This window comes from Aptenodytes forsteri, unplaced genomic scaffold (assembly GCF_000699145.1).
Source record: "Aptenodytes forsteri isolate BGI_AS27 unplaced genomic scaffold, ASM69914v1 Scaffold174, whole genome shotgun sequence".
Taxonomy (NCBI): Eukaryota; Metazoa; Chordata; class Aves; order Sphenisciformes; family Spheniscidae; genus Aptenodytes; species Aptenodytes forsteri.
The window spans coordinates 595323-612764 of NW_008794603.1; the positions used below are offsets into that span (position 1 = coordinate 595323).

Consider the following 17442-nt stretch of genomic DNA (forward strand, 5'->3'; position numbering starts at 1 on the left):
TCAGCCTGTACTGTTTTCTTGAAGCTTTTACTGAAACTCGAAGCAGGACTGCTACCGCTAATCTAAAATTCATCAGGAGTCTCTGTCTCGGAGGCAAGAATCCACTTGTTCCTGTGCACGGTTGAGTTGAACGCCACCTCTCTTCATCTCCCATCTCATCTGCCTTTGTTTGAGCATTGTCTTTCTTAGAATTTTTCATTAAAAGGGAGAAGTGAGCATTGGATGTATATTTTTGAAGGAAGGCGTATGCAAGCAAATACAAGTTTGGGAACCTCTTCAGGTTGGAGGTCACAGGCTTATAAAATGAATTATTAAATGCAGTTTTCTCACGTTTTTCAGGATGGTGTACCTAGGGATTTATTTACATGAAATTACTTAGTTTAGGTGGTACTTCAGCTTTTTAATGCAGGTATTTACAGGGCCTGGGAAATCTGTTTGGGGAGAGGGTTAAGAGCAGCACGAAGGCAGCAGTTAGAAGTTACTTCATAAGAAAACCTTCAAGTTTGTACTAATTACTGCTGATCTCTCCATTAGTTTCTCTTAAAGTTAGCATGTAAGTATCAGTGGGGGTTAAAGGATAGGCTTACTTGAAACTATTTACACCGGGAAATTTTTTGAATCGCCCAATGGGAGGCTTGTGTCACAACATTATTTCATCAAGTTGTATACTAAAACTAGCGTGCAGTGCTTGAGTGCATTATGTGTTTAATTCTTGTGCTTGGGATAAATGAGACAGCAAAATATAACTTTTTTGTTTGTTTTGGCAGGCTTGCTGATGTATCTAAAGTATACAGTAATCTTATCAACAAGGTAAATTTGCTAGAGAAAAAGCTGGGGTTTGGGAAAATGTGTGACACTGGAGTTTTGCCATTCATCCTGTATTCTAAAAAAAAAAAACCTAAAAAATGTAATGAAGGTAGAGATTTAATTTTTAAACTGTTTCATTTTTTACTAAAAAGGTAGCTGAGGGGAGGACCACTAAGCTTAGCTATTAGACTTGTCGTGTGGCGTTTAAACTTGTTTATTCAGGCCATGCTATTCTATGGGATAATAATGTTTTGAACTTGTAAACAGTGAATATGCGCAATATTTGAATTAAATAAAAACCCTATTGTTTCTTCTCTCCCTCAGCTTGAAAAACTACTGGCCGAGATCATCCTGTGTTTACAGTCTCACTGCACTGGCTCTTACGACAGCGAACTGCTAGAGCAGCTTTCTCCATTGCTCTGTGTAATATTTCAGCATAAGAGCAAACAGATCCGCAACCAGTGCGCCCACTTCTGGAATGCAACCTTTGCGAAGACTACGTCGTTAACATATCCTGAAGAGTTAAAGTAAGATACATATTTTTTTACGTTTATGTATTTTTGAAGGAAGAGATGTTGGGTTATGTACAAATGAATTGGTATTGTTCTGGTTGCCATTTATATTCTGCTTTTTGTGCAAGCTGGGATATCTCCTGGTCTTGTTGTGTACCTTCCCCCCACCCCTCCATAAGTTTAAAATCATTTTTTCTTGAGCAGATCTGTGTTAAGCCAAGCCAAAAAGAAAATTCCACTCTTGCTGCCTGGTTTTGAAAGTGTTGAGATAGCCAAAGAATACAGCGGCCCATTCTCTGATGCGGTAAATATTTTGTTGACCCCAACGGGTGCTTCATGGTGTATAATTTCACGGGAATCGTTCAGAAGGTAGTGGCGAGGTCAGTTTTGATTTTTACTGTGATTGCCCTGCACTTGCTTCGTGTTTGGAACGATAAACGATGCTGGGTAAGCACCGTCAAAAGACTGAGCTGGTTCTTAACAGTTTATGCATTTAAAACTTGGGGTTCTACTAGCTTGTTGGAAATAATTAATTTTTTAAAGTTGTCCTCTACGTAATCGAGAGGAAAATGGGAGCGTGGGACAGTTTAGTTGTAGAAATTAATTAATACATCTCGGGATGGGTTTGTGAGCTTGGAGTTTCTTCATACAATGCATTCCGTGTATCTTTATTTGAATAGATGGAGCATTCACAGCTGGATGCAAAGATAAGTGGAATGGAAGTAAAGTTGGGTCAAAAACGAGACTCTATATTGGCACAGACGAGTGAACTAAAAAACGAAGTAAAAGACAAGTCCAGTAATGTGCAAGTAACATCTGCAAAGGTAAGCTGTTTACCGATCAGGTGTGATAGAATCACATTATATTGATATATGATATATGATATATAATATCACACCATTATATTCTGCAGCAGAACATCTAGCATGCTGCTGTAAATTCTCAGTAAAAATTAATGCATTTTGTGATGCTGAAATATTTTTCTTTCAAGCGTATGCTGTATAGCACGCTCTAATTACATTTTCGTGTTAGAATTTTCTGCTAAGTTCACAGATTGCCGAGTTTTAAGGAGGGATCGTGGAAGGCTGCTTGATGGATGGGAGGAGTGGCAACCAGATAGAAAATTCACACCTCGGTCTGGTTGCAGGTTGTGACAGATCCAGGTGTTGAGGTGGATCTTGGTTTCGGTAGATCTGTGCTGCGTGCTCCAATCTGTCACTTGCACTAGGGAGAGAAGGGTGTTGTATTCCTAAGGAGTCACTGATTTAGTAAACAACAGTAAATAATAATCCTCGTGAGTATTGAGGTGCCTTCATCTGTTCCAGGCTTTGAACTTCAAGAGGCTAAAGGAAGTGCGGGAGCTTACTTGAGGGCATGGAGGAGGGGTTGCAGAATCTCTCCTAGGTGGTAGTGTTGGGGGAGGGGGGGGGGGAGCCCCTCACGAAGAAAACTCAGCACCTACTGAGGGATTTGCGCCGATTAATATGCAGAAAAAACGGAGGTTATTTGAGAACTGGTCCATTTAGGATGGCTGTACCTGAACTATGAAAACACTTTCATATTCCTCTATTTTGTTTCTAATCCAGTTGTTTTTTTCCTTTCTGTAGTTGAAACTGGAATTTTCATCTTCAAAGACTAAAAGCGAGGTACTTTTGGACGAGGAGAAATCTGTTGATTTTGTGTTTATTCCTCCAGAAACAAAAGCAAGAATACTGACGGAACATCAAAAAGAAGTGCTTAGGTCAAAGAGGTCTGTAACTTATTCTGTTTTAAATTTAATGTGAAATGTTGTTACGTTGACTACGTCAGGTTGACATAACTTCAATTCCTGTATCTCAGACTACTATAGGTAATTAAGTCTTACTCTTCCGTACAAGTTAAAAAGTTTAAAGCTAACGAAGTTCCTTGCTTTACTATTTTAAAGCAACCAGATTATCCTCTGATCTGCATTTCCTGTTTTGATTAAATATACTCTGTTATCTGTTCGGAGTTTGGTAATTTGGAGTTTACATCTTTACTTTATGACTCTCACCTGCAATTTGAAATGGAAGATGGTATTTTTCTTAAGTCATTGAAATGAAAGGGTTTTCTTACCTGCTCTGAAGGAAAGACTTCTAAATTTGAAGAGAAGTCTTATGTCAGCAGTGTATCAGAAATCAGGATATTCCCAAGACTCATCTTAATTGCAAAGGAATCTTTAGAATTAGTCTCTTTTTAATGCGAGAAAATAATACTAGAGTATTTTCTGTACTCAGGAAGCAAAAACGCAGTGTAAGCAACACTTGTACAGTGGTGCTTGACAGGAACTCAGCTGGATTACATAGTTAGCATGCGTTGATGAATTCTTTGCGGAGTGGGATCCCAATCACAGCTTTTTTTCCCCCAAAAGCATGTTTGAAATTAAAAAATTTAAGGCGACTGAAAATAGCGGTCTTGAAATAAGGAGATAAATTGTGATCTGCATCCGCTTTGCAGTTTGCTCTGCCGGTTGGAGCGCGAGGCTGTAGCAGCCGGTTGCAATATTGTCTCTTCTGCCCGGAACAGGGAGCGGAGTGTGCGGTCACACAGTCTCCCGATAGTTAATACACGCTGCCCTGCTTTCTGAGCAGCAGTCCCGACTTGGATGCATGTTGCAGTTCGAGTAGCCTGGGGAGTTTGGAAGTTCAGTCCATTTCATACAAGTATCTGCTCGCTTACGATTAATGCATTACACTACTCTATCCTTCTTTTTTTATTTTTATTTTTATTTTTTTTAAATAAAATTTCTGGGTTTGTTTCAGAGTTGGTATTCCTGCTATGTACAACAGTTTGGATGCATCACAAGATACTGCCTTATTTTCTCAGTATACTCAAAGCCAGGAACATTCTTTGTAAGTAAAGGTGGCCAGTATATACATTAAAGGTGTCCTCCTTTTCTGCTACACTTCTAATTTAAGTAACTTCTATTTTAGGGAAAAATCATCTTTAACAGAAAATGCAAAAGAAGATACTAAAAACAAGCCTCAGGTAATTCCGCATTGTCTAATGGTAATCAAGATATAATTATAACTGTATCAGTAGCTCTGGCAATTAATGGCAAAACTGGTTATGATATGATTTAAGCTTGCTTTGGAAACTCTTCAAGCAAAAAAAAATGTACCCCCAAATGTATCAGCTCACAGGGATAACTTCCTTTCTCTGTATTGATGAACCTGTAAGACTCTTGAAGATCATCTTTTTCTGGGGCTTCCTCTATTTTTTCTACATCTGATTAATACCGACACAGGCTCCGTGACGATAGAATACACTGATTGCTTCTGTGGCTTGTATTTCCTCACCAGGTTTGAATTTAATACCGTTGCAGTGTTCTGTGTGCTGCGTTCTGCTTTTTAGAATAGAATTTACACTGAAAGGGCCAGTCATTAAAGCATTTTGACTTAATTTCAAAATGGGAGGATTTATATAACTGGTTTTAGCGTGGATGTATTTAAGTTAAGTTTTGTTACATAGCTACAGCTCTTATAGGGACTTAGGGATCAGTCGTGTGTATGTGCTACCACCGACTACTATTTTATTGGGGTAAAAACAGCCGAAAGCTGTAGCACAGACTTACCGTGACTTGCTGTGGTGCTGTTCCAAGAATTGTTTCATGGCCCAGCTGTAGGTTAGGAATCATAACACTGTTGACTTCTCTTCCATAACACTTTTTTTTCCCTGGCAGATGCATTTGGTATGCATCATGCTTTTCTGGAACTATTCTCACTTTTAAAAGTGAAAGTAAAATTTTTTTTTTTAATGTTGATTTCTGTATTACTCTAGTGGACCATGCTTTTAAACAGCTTAGCTGTGTTTCCACATTCTGAACTGCTTTTGGATGAAGCTGTAAGGGCTTGAGGGGGATTAAATAGTAGATTGGGGGCTGGGGGGGGCGGAATTGTAAGTCCTAAGTATAGATCTATTCACTTTTGGAGAGGAGTTGGCTAAACAGCTAGCTTGATCAACTGTAGCGCCGAACGGACAGTAGGGAAATTATAGCAGATTTTTCATAACAACTAAACAGTTTTTAATCTCTCTTGCAAAACTTAAATAAAACATTTTTGCAGTTCTTCATGTTTTGAGATTAAATGGCTTTAAAAAAGACAAAAAATCTTTGTCTTTTATAACTACCGAAGGACAGATAATAAAATAATCTGAAGGAAGGGTGGTTTGAAAAACCTTGTGGTGTGTTTGTTTTCTATTCCACCAGAGCTGTTTTTTATATTATATTCATAGCAAAACTACAATACTTTGCTGTTCATGTTTTTGGGACAGGAAGAAAATGCAAAGAGTGACGGATGCACCAACAAATCAGATGGAATCACAGAGCACTGCAAATCAGATAATCCTCTGGAGAATGCTGCCTGTGTAGAAAAGTCATCTGTTACTGACCTAGAGGAGAGCTCAGCTTTAAACAGTGCGGGAGAGTCAAAAAGGGATACAGCTGAAATGATTCTGGAGGAACCATCAGCTGGAGAGGCATTAGAAAAAAGTACTGTGGAAACAGCTTCAAAGGAGCCCTTAGTAGGGAATGAGAACACTTCAAATGTCAGCAATGGTTCGACTTCAAGTGACATAATTTCTGGAACACCGCAGCCTGCAAGCCGACGGCAGTCTTTTATTACTTTGGAGAAATTCAGTAGCTCAGAAAACAGACCCTTTAGCCTTTCAGCATTAAACTGTTTATCAGAGACATCTGGAAGTGCTCCTGTGGCAGGTAAACAGGAAAATACAAATGTATGCAAGACTGGTGCTAAACCAGAAAAATCTGGAGAAGAAAATAAAAAGCCTTCAAAATCTGAGTCTGAACAAATATTTACCGCAATACGAAGGCTAACTCGCAGGCAGAGTAAAATGGAGCACCACGGAAATAAGCAGTCCAAGTTGGTAATTAGGTCAGAACAAGAGAAAAGCGCACAAGAGTCTTTTGCTTCCAACAGTATGGAAAATAGTCCTGAACTGTCTCCTACAGTAGAAGACGTGGAACATGTTCTCCTTGCTCAGTCCCAAGCTCTCCTTTCTACAGAAGTAGAAATTAAGAAAGTTGAAGATACGATAGCAGAAATAGAGAAGGTCCAGGCACTAGATATGGATTCTAAGGAAAATACACCTCCAGAGACGACCGTGTCGTCTGATCAGCTAACAGGTGATGATAGTCAGGTTCCACATGTGTCTCCTAATCAGAAAATATTAAGACGTTCTTCAAGACGACGGTCAGAAGCTGTAGAAGGTACAGCAGGTAGTCAAGATAAGGAAGATAGCCACCAAAAGAGAGACAGACGTAAAGAAGACGACAAGTCTGGGCAAAAGAAGGCGCCGCAGGCTAAAGATGATGTATCCCAAAAGCAGAAAGCTGTTTCTGGGAAAACTACAGAAAATACAAATAAAAAAGAAAGCAACCTACCCGAGAGAACTGCTGCAGAGGACTTAAGCTCAAAGGAGTCTCCTGCTTCAAGGGGCCTTGATGAGGAAGTGAACAAAAGTGCTAGGAGGTCAGAAGATAACTTGAAGACTGACACGGAAGGTCAAGACTGTAGCTCGAATACAGTAGGTCAGAAGAAGATTGAACGCCCACGATACCACACAAGAAGAGCTTCACAAGGATTGCTTTCCAGCATAGAAAATTCGGAGGCTGATGGCTCTGAGAGCAGGGAAGAAAGCACAAGGAAGAAAAGATCTGCGAAAGTGAAAAACAGAAGTGATTCTCTTGAAGGTAAATTGAAAGATCTACAGCCAGGAAGCCGTAGCCATGAGGTGTCCTCCCAAGGAAACGAAGCTAAGAATCTGCTGGAACCAAATGAAGGTGAACTAAGCTGTGAAGTCAGCACAGATACTGAACTGACATCTGAACCGTGTGACCTGAAAAACCAAGTAATTCCTACAGATGCTAGCAAAGCTGTGGGATCTGCCAGCTCAAAGAATTCACCTGATGCACAGAATGCAAATGTGGAACAAACCAAGAACAACACATTGGCGGAATCATTCACCAACCCATGTGTATCTGATCAAGACCTGAAAGCAGCAGAGGAAAATAAACACGTTGAGAAGCAAACAAACATAGAAGAGTGTTGTTCAACCGTTCTGCCTGAATATGTACCAGGAGCAAATGCTTCAGATGGCGATCGTTCCTCTTTGCAAATACCTGAGTGTCAGCACAAAAGAAGCAGAAGGCTGAAAAGACTAAGGAACTGTGATTGCTGTTGTAAAAAGTCAAAGCAGCAAGTAATGTCATTCACTGAATCAAAAAATGAGAACACCGCTGAACTGAACAAGTCCCAAACCACCCCGGTTCAGACGTCTGTAAATACATCAGAGATGTCTGGTAACTCAAATTTTGATGAGAGCTTGTCCATGGTGCCTTGTGCAATGAGCACTCCATTGCATCCTCCTAAGGAATCCAGCGCATTTAACTTGGAAAGAGAGAGAACATCTGAAGACAATCTGCAAGGAAATAGTGTTGTAGTGGAGGAGGAGCTAGATAATCCAGAGTGTATAGCAGGTGACATCAATGACTCCATAGGGAAAACTAAAGAACCTTCTGACCAGAGTGACCGATCTGAACAGCGTCTGTCTGGGTGTGTTTCAGATGAGCCTGGTGAGAGCTGCCTGGCTGCAGGGAATCTAAGCGAAGAACCAGCAGCTACAGAAAAGGAAGAAGTAAGTCAGAATGGACAGCTGGAGGAGATACCCGAGGCACTGGTTGTTGTTAGCAAACCTGAGAAAAAACAGATGAATGAGCTAGAAAGCAATCGGGATGATAAAGAAGCGGCTGAGAATACTGTAAGGGAAACTTGCATTATTCAAGATGAAGAGATGAAGGAGGAATTAGTGGAAACTGAAATTACAGTGCCTGAGAACATGGCCGTAGGCAAAGAAGATGCAGTAGAAAATAACAGTGTGAATTCACCTCAAAAGCCGGAAGATCACGATTCTTTAGTGTTGGTTAATGAAAGCCCTAATGGTATGCAGGCACGCTGCATGTGGTCTCCTTCAGCTTCTCCATCCACGAGTATTTTGAAGAGAGGTGTAAAAAGAAACCAAGATGATGATTCCCTGTCACCTGCTAATAAGGTATTGCGCTGTGATTCACTCTGTGATACTCACAAGTCATTCAGTTTGTAACTGGGATATGTAACGGTGTCTATAGTGTAATGAGTTCCAAATATGTTGAATTATTGACTATTTTTTTCATTGTAAGTGATCTCATGCTGAAGCCGAAGACTTGCAGATTTCTTTTTGTAACGTACAAGCACTGGCGGGCTTGCCTTATGGGGGCCCAGGGTGGGGAGTTTTATTTTTTAAACAGAGCACCAAAGTCTAATCTGCTGCCTGGGCTGCAGTGCAACAAACGTTACTGCAGAACCACTGCGTACGTAGTCAGGGTCTTACCCCTGGATTTTGAGCAGCTTTTTACAAAATGCATTTAATGTTTCCTTTAGTAATAAGGAAGCCACGGTTTCTGCCCTTGGGTGAAATGTCATCCATGTCATTCAAGAACTTTAATGACTTTATTTCAAACTGAGCTGTTTTGTCTCCTCAGACTTACTTCACCAGCGTGTGGCGGTTTGAGTTCATACTATAAAAACTACTTCTCTCTAAAAACAGATTCGTCGAGTCTCTTTTGCAAATCCAATTTATCAAGAAGGACTGGCAGATGACATAGATAGGAGAAGTCCTGTTATTAGATCCCATTCTTCTTCGCCATCTTCCCGAAGTCTTAAAATTTTATCTAATATTCAGGCTAAGGTAAGTTCTGTTACGTATGTTCTGTAGGTCATAAGTACTCGCGTTTCTCACTTATCATAGGTAACATTGCTTTAGTGTATGTTCAGAGTCACTCGCAAACAATTGTAAGAGCAGAGAATCAGTAAGTGTAAGAAATAGTTGTAACTGGTTTAGCCTGACTCATTCTGTTACTCTCTGAAGACAAATGCACGCTGAGATCTAGGTAGCTAGAATCTTACGATTAACTGAATTCCTGTGATCCTGAGAGATCTTTTTTCCTCTTTTTCTATCCAGCATATTACCACTCCAACCAAAGGATTTCTGTCCCCAGGATCTCGTAACCCTAAATTTAAGAGCTCAAAGAAGTGTTTAGTAAGAAGTGCTTTGGTTCATGTATCTCTTCTATTTTTTTCCTGTATTCAGTTGTGTGATAGTTAATTTAATAATTTTTCTGTATTATTCAAGATTAAGGAGATGGCTAAGGAATCGCTGCCTTGCCCTACAGAATGCGTGTATCCTGCCTTAGTTGGCTGCAAAGCACCGGTTGATGTAATTTTACCTCAGATTACATCAAACATATGGTAAGTCGATTGTTGCTTTTGAAGATTACACTTTAATTGAAACTGAATTCTTACTCAACCTACAAAACCAAATCTTCTGATGCAAAATGTGATGACTTAGAGACATCTTTTGCCAAATATTTTTAAAAGGAGGGAGTTGGTTTGGTGGGGGAGAGACTTAACTGTTTTGGAATTACTCAGGTCTTTTTCGTAAGACTATGAAAAGCTTGTACCCAGGAACACGGGGAGCTCTCTCCACTTCACATGGCAGAGCAGACTGATCTTAATGATCTGTGACAAAGCAGTTGGAGCTTTCTGTGTATTGAAGGTGAAGTGGAATTTAAAAAAAAAAAATTAAACATGTACATTTCAAATGTACAAAGGCCGGGTGCTCACTAGCTTGCTTTCCGAGCTGAATTTCGACTTGTCACAACAATCCGTAGATGTGCAGTGGGAGCTGCTCAGGATGGCCTTTCTGGTGTACTCGGCTCCTTTTCCTTCCACTCATACCACATAGGAGTGGGCTTTAGAACGCTGTTCTCTGGATATAGGATAAGCTGCAAAAAGGTGTGCTTCTGCAGATAGAAGAACGTCATTTGCATTTTGTTTTTCCTTCACTTATGTGCCTGTTAATTGGCATTCGTGTAAGATTTCTTTCTGCTCCGCTGTGCCAGGCAGAAAGGACACAAATTCTAGCATATTAAACCATTTTTCTTTCTCCCCTGCTTCAGCGCCAGAGGCTTGGGGCAGCTCATTCGAGCAAAGAACATTAAGACAGTGGGTGATCTGAGTACTTTGACAGCATCAGAAATCAAAACTCTTCCCATCCGCTCTCCGAAAGTTTCCAATGTTAAAAAAGCTCTTAAAGGATATCATGAGCAACAGGTAAAGTTTAATTTTAATACCCCAAAAGCCAATATTAGCCTAATGAACTGCTGACATCCATCGTGAGGAATAATGGGGTTTTTCCTCCATTAGAAATAGCACTTTAAAATATAATCTCTACTTCTCAAAGTAACATGGGAATTCAAGGTACAGGTGACTTGGTTACAATATTATTAACGGGAATAATGATTGTATTTATTATGAGGTTAAAACATGTCCCCCCATGTAATCTCTTTTTTTTTTTTTTTCCCTTCCCCCCCCTCTGAAAATGCATCTGTTCTCTCCCAAAAAATCTTCAGGTAAAATCTCGAGGATCTGAGGAAGTAGCAACGCTTGAAGATGCAGAAAAGCCTGTAAATAACGTAGAAGATAAATCTCTTTCTGTAGATGAAGAAAAACTGGCAACAGGTACCTATTGCCGGCTTTTTGCTTAGGATTTGGATGTTTCTGCTTGTATTGCTGCTTTCATTCTCTCCTAATGGGAACACTTGATTTTTTTTTGAGAGAGAGAGTGTGTTAATAGCTAATACTAGCACTTTTGAGAGAAAGAGAGTGTGTTAATAGCTAATACTAGCACATTAGATGGTTGTTTGAGTTAGCCACTTTATGAAGCCGTGTAGCAATGGCTTTTTAAAACTTATTACATATTTTGAGGGAAGGATGCTGGTTTTCCCTAAACGAACTTGCGTAAACACGCGAAGAACAAATTAGGCAGGGCTCCAAGCACTTAATTTTCTTAATCTCAACCGGGTATGTCTCCTGAGCTGTTTAATACCGTAGCAACTGCTGTGGTTCTGAGTAGGCACAGAGACAAGCAAGATGAAGGGTGGGACAGGAGGGGGCCGACTCCCTGGATACCCATTTTGGATTCGGGTGCCTAGATTTTTATTTGAAATCTCCTGTGCGTGTTGGGAGTTTGGCCCGATAGCTTGAACAGAGGAATTCATGTTTGGTCTTCCTACAAGATACTTGAAGCTTTTGGTTAACTGGAGAACAAAGAACTCAGGAGTAACTTCTCCTCAGCTGTCCAGTTTAAAAGTTGGACTTTGGGATAACACGTCTCAAAGGACACTGGCAGTATCTGAATATGATAGAATACTTTCATTTCTGTCCGTAGTTTTATTGTACAATCATGAATATAATGAAAGTCACCGTAAAGAAGGGTAGCATGGAGTTCTGAGGGGTGCCCTGGTCAGAAGCTCCCCTATTGTGTGGAACAAATACTTTGTAGACTGCTTGAATATGTTGTTTTGTACAAAAGAAGCTGTAACATTCCGCTACAACATAATTCTGCTTAGATTTAAACCCAGACACGCAGACTGCACTGCCCTACTTCCCTTCCTTTTCAGATTTGATTGAACCAGTTGTCTTGAATACAAACGACCAGCCCACAGCAGATCTTCTGAGCCAAATTGATGCACTTGCTGCTCAGCTGACCTCTGAAGATCTTCATGGCTATTCAGGAAGCCAACTTTTTGAGATGCAAGAAAAACTTGTTGGCATGACAAACTGTATCATGAAAAACCTGCAGTCCCGCTGGAAATCGCCACCCCATGAAAGTTCTGATTAGTTGCTTATCATTTCTAAATAAGGAGGATTTTGTTACAACAATTTTCCCCAAAACCTGCTTTTCTTACTGGTGAATTACTCCTTAAACTGTGCATTTTGTACTATAGAAGATTTTTTTAACACCTATATGAGCAAAATGTATCGCAGTTGTGTTTTTTCTTGGGGTCTTTTGTTTAATTTGTGGGATTGCTTATTCCCTATTAGAGGTATTTGTATTGTATTGCTATGCATATTTCTTTCAGGTAGTGAAAGGAAACTTGATAAAGTTGTGCAATAGCAAAGACTGTGAAACCAAACTAACAGAGTAGTTAAATTATTTTTTCAAATCCAAAGTGTTCTTACTGCTGCAAACCCTTATTATTTGGAAAGAGATCGATCTCACAGCTCTGCTCATCTGCTGCCTGTTTGTTTCCTTTTAAGTTGCCAAAACTCCGACAGTGGCTCTTTTCAGCACCGTTTTATATTGAGATAAGTTGTGCTTAATTCCATACAGCAGCAACAGTCCAGGAACGCAGATTTGACAACTGGATGACATCTATTTTTGCATGTATTTTTGTAAGAATCACACTAAGAAGCTGATAATGCAGTGTGCCTTCACAGGCGAAAGGCTTTGCAAAACTTCTCAGGCTTTTTCCCATGTTCTGTGTTTGCAGCAGTTCTCCTTCCGTGGAGAAGACTTTGTCCTTGGCGAAATGAATGGATTTGACAAGAGCTCTTTGTATATTATGTACAGACTCATGATGGCAAATGTTGGCTAGTAATTTATGATTTTGAGTTTTAATTGCATGGAATGCATTGCTGCTTCTCGGAGACCTTCAGAGAGAGTTCTTGGGTTTTACTCTGAAAATCTAATTTGTATATATTGTACTGTAGCTATCAAAATGGACATTTATTGAAAAGAATTGCTGCAGGTGGTTTTAGAACTTACACATGGGCAAATAAAACAGCAGATAGTTCCCAAACTTGTTAATGTCATTGTGGTTTGGTGGTTTTGGGCTTTGTTTCGTTTTCTTCTTCAGATCTGTTCAGCCCTCCCTCAGCACTGCTTTGGATTCACAAGGTTGGGGGGGACCTTGGAAGGTCATCGCTGCTGCCTTAAGGTAGGAGCAGGTCCTCAGGGACATGGTAGTATCTTGTCAGCAAGACTCGGAATATTCTTTGCCCTGTTCAAGCATCTCATGAAGCAAGTGAACAGGACAAAGAGGTGTCTTGGAGCTATAATGGGAACAGTGCCAGTGAACAGTTGTCTAGGTTTTCTTCCTTTCCTGAAAATATTATTTTGGTGCCAAATCTGCCTCCTTAGGTTTATTCATCTCTTGTATCCAGTGACCTGTACAGAAAAGGATGTTCCTAACACATCTCGAAAGGGTGTTGACATCTTTGTTTAACTAACCCTTCAGTGCTGGCAATCCTGAATCCTGCTCTGAGGAAGGACACTTCCCTTTCAAGCTGGTTGTGTACACCATGATGTGCTGCGAATTCCCTTTGAACAAAGGCCCTCAGAGTTAATGTTGCAACTCCTACTGTCAACTTGTTTTTAATCTTGTCTATATTGGACACAGTATCCAGTGATTTCTTATTTCCTTCTTTCTTGGAGACTGGCTGGTACCAGATGCTTCAGGAGAGGAAGCAAATAACTGCTGTGCTCATGTATGAAATAATTTGTCCGGTTCATTTGCAGCCCCTCAGTTTGACTTCTGTTGTGGCTGTTACCATCCTCCATCACCACCTGGGTTGTCTCCCTTTCTCAATAGTTTTCTGAACAAAGCCAGTTTGTTATGCGATGTATTCACTCATGCTGAAGAGCAGGAATCAATCAAACATACTGCAGAAACATTAGCTTTATTTAGTCACTAATTTACAAGTAATAACAGCTTTTGACCCCAGAACAGTTGCATGAAAAACACATGCATAAGAGCTTGGCAAGCAGGAGGAGAGGTGTTTGGGTTTGTTTCCCCCTCCCAGCTAAACATTGGTTTGAGATACTAAGCTTAAATGTTGCTTATATGGAAGAGAAGTGAATACATTCAAACATTTTAGAATAGCCCAGAAAAATGCTGTCTTTGTGGGAGAATGAATAAAGTAATACGTCGTAGTCTTAGTCTTAAGTACATGTATAGAATTTCAGAGATGCCAAACTGGATTGTAGTTCTAGCATAGTTAAACATTGTGGTGGTATGCAGTGTTGAAATGTTTGAAAGTCCAGGCAATGTTTAAAAACTTTTTTTTTGAGACACTGGAAGAAATAGTTTTCATGAGCTTGTTTCATGTTTTGAAAGGATGTTTCTGAGTGTTTTGCTCTGCAGTTACTTTTTTTTTTTTAACATCGTGGTTCATAAGGCACTATCACCATGGAAGACAATAAGGCACTTTGGAAGAAGTGTTACAAACCCTTTTCTAAGGCTTACATGTTGAGAAGCACCAGCATGTCTGTGCCATGCAGATATGCTTTATGGAAAGACGTGCTTTGGTTTAGACAGCTTCTACATAGTTGGCTGGGAGCATGCCAGTCTTGCCGGTTCTCTGGACAGTCCCATACATCCAGCCTTCATCAATTGCTTGTACGTTTACGATTGTGTCACCATCTTTGAAGGAAACCTCATCGGCATCAGCTGCCATGTAGTCATACATGGCCCGGTAGGTCTTCTGTTAGTTTTAAGAGGGAGGGGCAAAAAAAACAAGAGACACATTTATACCCCTGCTGTCAGCACCGACAGCCATAGCTGTTGGTGACAATCAAAATGTAAGAGCTGGCTCAGGGCAAGTTATGTTTTGACCCGTTTTGGTACTCTAAAAGTACTACTGATGGCAGTATCTGGCTGGTCTTTTAAATCTGGTTTCAGATCATTAAATGTTTCTTGTCAGTAACTAAGTACCTTAGTTACCAAGTACCACAGGTTAAAGCCTGTGTGTTTTAGTGACACTGAAGCTGAACAAAATGTTTTCAGAGGATACTTGAGCAGTATCAGCTGTAACTTTAAGGTCTTGCCTCCTGGCAGATCTTGTGGGGAGGTGATGCCATACGCATTGTCATATATCTACTCTTAAGACTCACTCTCAGGAGTAGGAAGAAGTGTTAATTTAAAGTTTTTGAGAACAGGTGAGGGTCTATCCTTCAGTGAACCTTGTTACACCTTCACCTGGTTTTGTACCAAGCTTCAGCCCAGTGGGTAGGCACATTACCAACCCAATCCTGGATTAACATCAGCTGAAGCATGGTGGAGCATGCACCATCAGCTACCAGGGACCTCCAGGGCTGTGCACCTTTGGTAGGTAGTCAGATTAACTCCTGCAGCAAGACTGGGATTGTGTGTCTTAATACAACTGATCAATGTTACTTACGCCAGCAGTAGATGGGTGAGAAGGAACCGATGATACCGTTGTTTGCTGGGTGGCAACTGACGATGAGCGTTGTTGTGGTAACTCTATAGTTTTAGCATGCTTGTAGCCCACTGCAAAAGGAAAATATGTTTTGTATTGTTTATTACAGAATTGGTGATAGGGTTAGAGTTGCTCTGAATAAATATTGTGGGATAGGTCCTTAGGTGGGTCAAAACTGCCTTTTACCCACTGAAATACAACTTTACAGCTGTTGGTTATGTCCACAACTCAACATTTTGCAGGTGTACTTCTGTGCTTTTTCCTGGCAAAAGGAATCACTGAACATGAGCCCATGACCAGTACTGCCCTGCCAGATGGTCTGGATGCCATTTGTCCTCATATGTGAATAAATGGCATGATGGTTCTCCTCATACCTGTTGCAGTTGTGGTGAAGAAGCCCGCGTTGCTGTAGTAGGATAAATGTTGATCTACGCCGTCTGAGGGCTCGGATTTTTCATCGCCACCACTGAGGCTCAAGGCACTGGCAGAGCGGGAGTGCTCCCGGCTACGGCGCTGGGCTTGGACTGCAAGGAGAAAGCAGTGGGAACCAGTTCATGTCTTTATTTTGTAAGGAGATGCACACATAGAGATACGTGTGTGTGTGTGTGTATATATGGATATACACACATATATAGGTTACTTTATATACACACACATATACGTATCTATCTGCGTATGTACGTATTCTGTAAAAATACCCAAAGCTCTCTACCATTGCTACCAAACCTGGAGCCGTTATGCTTATACTGATTAGAAAACTGACATAGGCCACGTGCATGCTAAGCAGAATTGGTTACTGTATTTTACAAAATTAATGGAAAAAAGCATATGAATTAATCAGAGTCTGTTTTTATGGTTACTCAATGGTATTTGCCAGGGCTTTTAAAAAGCGTTCTATGGACACCACGCTGAAGTTCTACTCAAAAAGGCACAGTTGTTAGATCCCTGTTATTTTTAACATAGTGTCTGAAGTCAGCACGTAAAGCTACACTTGCATTCTTGCATAGGTAGAGCGCTAAGCTAAGCTGTACTTCAGTAACCCCAAGCTGTCAGTTTTACTGATTGAATTTGCACAAGCACAAAACCTATTTTGCACAAATATACAGCCTATGGAACAAACCAGAGATCATATGTAAGCTTCGGGACTGAATATTGTCTTCTGCTGGGTCGTAGTCAAAGACTGACCCGGGATTAGTGCGCCACACACGAAGACCTGTAAGAGAAAGCATTTGCTGAGGAGAAGCTGTAGCTCAAGCAACTTTCAGAGAGCTTGAACAGCGCACGTCTGTCCTCAATAGAAGGGTAAACAGTATTTCATGAATTTGTATTTCTCAAATCTATAGCACAGATTAGGCTTTTTTTTTATTTCATCTACATCAAGTGAGCTAAAGTATTTCTCTAATATGCACAGAGGTGAAGTTAAAAATATAAGTAAGAAATGAAAATCTAGCATTACATTACAAAGTTGAGCAGGATGGGAGAGGCAGAGCACAAATGGTTTACAGCTGCTCTAAGAGAATATTTTCAAAATGGGCTTTGATAAAAACATGATCTCCAAGTCACAATAAATTTGAATTGCTGTGGCTGAGCTTACATAAAACAATTCATCAAGGTCAGCTTGTGTTTTGTGTAAGTGAAGTACTCGAGTCATTCTAAAACCTAGGTTCTGCTTACCTGTGAGATTCTCTTGATCCTGGTCCACGCGCTTTCGCTCCATTTCTACTACTCGCCTTTGAATGCCCCTGTAGCTAATGTCACTGAAGTCCTGCATGTTCTTTTTCACACGTTCTGTAATGGGGTCGGTAACTACAGGTGTGAAACTACCTTTGCTCTTCTCAAAATCTTCATGATATTTCACCTGCAATTTAAAACAAAATGTCTGTTCTCTGTAGCTTAGATGAGTAATTTTTATTCCTGCTTACCTCAGGTGAATTTCTAGTAGAGAGGTGCACTGCTGTTCTGAACTTTAGCTTTCTCCAGTCCAAGGA

General features: G+C 40.4%; 2 protein-coding genes across 29 annotated transcripts in view; one reads left to right on the plus strand and one right to left on the minus strand.

Moving 5' to 3' along the window:
* Positions 1 to 14346, plus strand: part of RIF1 (replication timing regulatory factor 1) — a 37053-nt gene extending 22707 nt beyond the window's left edge. The window contains exons 22-35 of the mRNA XM_009273174.2: positions 768 to 810; positions 1132 to 1334; positions 1524 to 1623; positions 2000 to 2143; positions 2927 to 3069; positions 4100 to 4189; positions 4271 to 4325; positions 5610 to 8405; positions 8940 to 9080; positions 9354 to 9431; positions 9525 to 9640; positions 10351 to 10504; positions 10804 to 10912; positions 11854 to 14346. Coding sequence (XP_009271449.1) covers positions 768 to 810; positions 1132 to 1334; positions 1524 to 1623; positions 2000 to 2143; positions 2927 to 3069; positions 4100 to 4189; positions 4271 to 4325; positions 5610 to 8405; positions 8940 to 9080; positions 9354 to 9431; positions 9525 to 9640; positions 10351 to 10504; positions 10804 to 10912; positions 11854 to 12074 — 4393 coding nt within the window. The 3' untranslated portion in view covers positions 12075 to 14346. The remainder of the gene's footprint in view (positions 1 to 767; positions 811 to 1131; positions 1335 to 1523; positions 1624 to 1999; positions 2144 to 2926; positions 3070 to 4099; positions 4190 to 4270; positions 4326 to 5609; positions 8406 to 8939; positions 9081 to 9353; positions 9432 to 9524; positions 9641 to 10350; positions 10505 to 10803; positions 10913 to 11853) is intronic.
* The window catches only part of NEB (nebulin), a 136443-nt gene continuing 132900 nt past the window's right edge, over positions 13900 to 17442 (minus strand). For all 28 annotated transcript variants that reach the window (XM_019470416.1, XM_019470440.1, XM_019470434.1 and 25 more), the window contains 5 exons: positions 17129 to 17312; positions 16575 to 16667; positions 15829 to 15978; positions 15416 to 15525; positions 13900 to 14719 (listed from right to left, as the gene is read on the minus strand). In XM_019470416.1, coding sequence (XP_019325961.1) covers positions 14546 to 14719; positions 15416 to 15525; positions 15829 to 15978; positions 16575 to 16667; positions 17129 to 17312 — 711 coding nt within the window. In that variant the 3' untranslated portion in view covers positions 13900 to 14545. The remainder of the gene's footprint in view (positions 14720 to 15415; positions 15526 to 15828; positions 15979 to 16574; positions 16668 to 17128; positions 17313 to 17442) is intronic.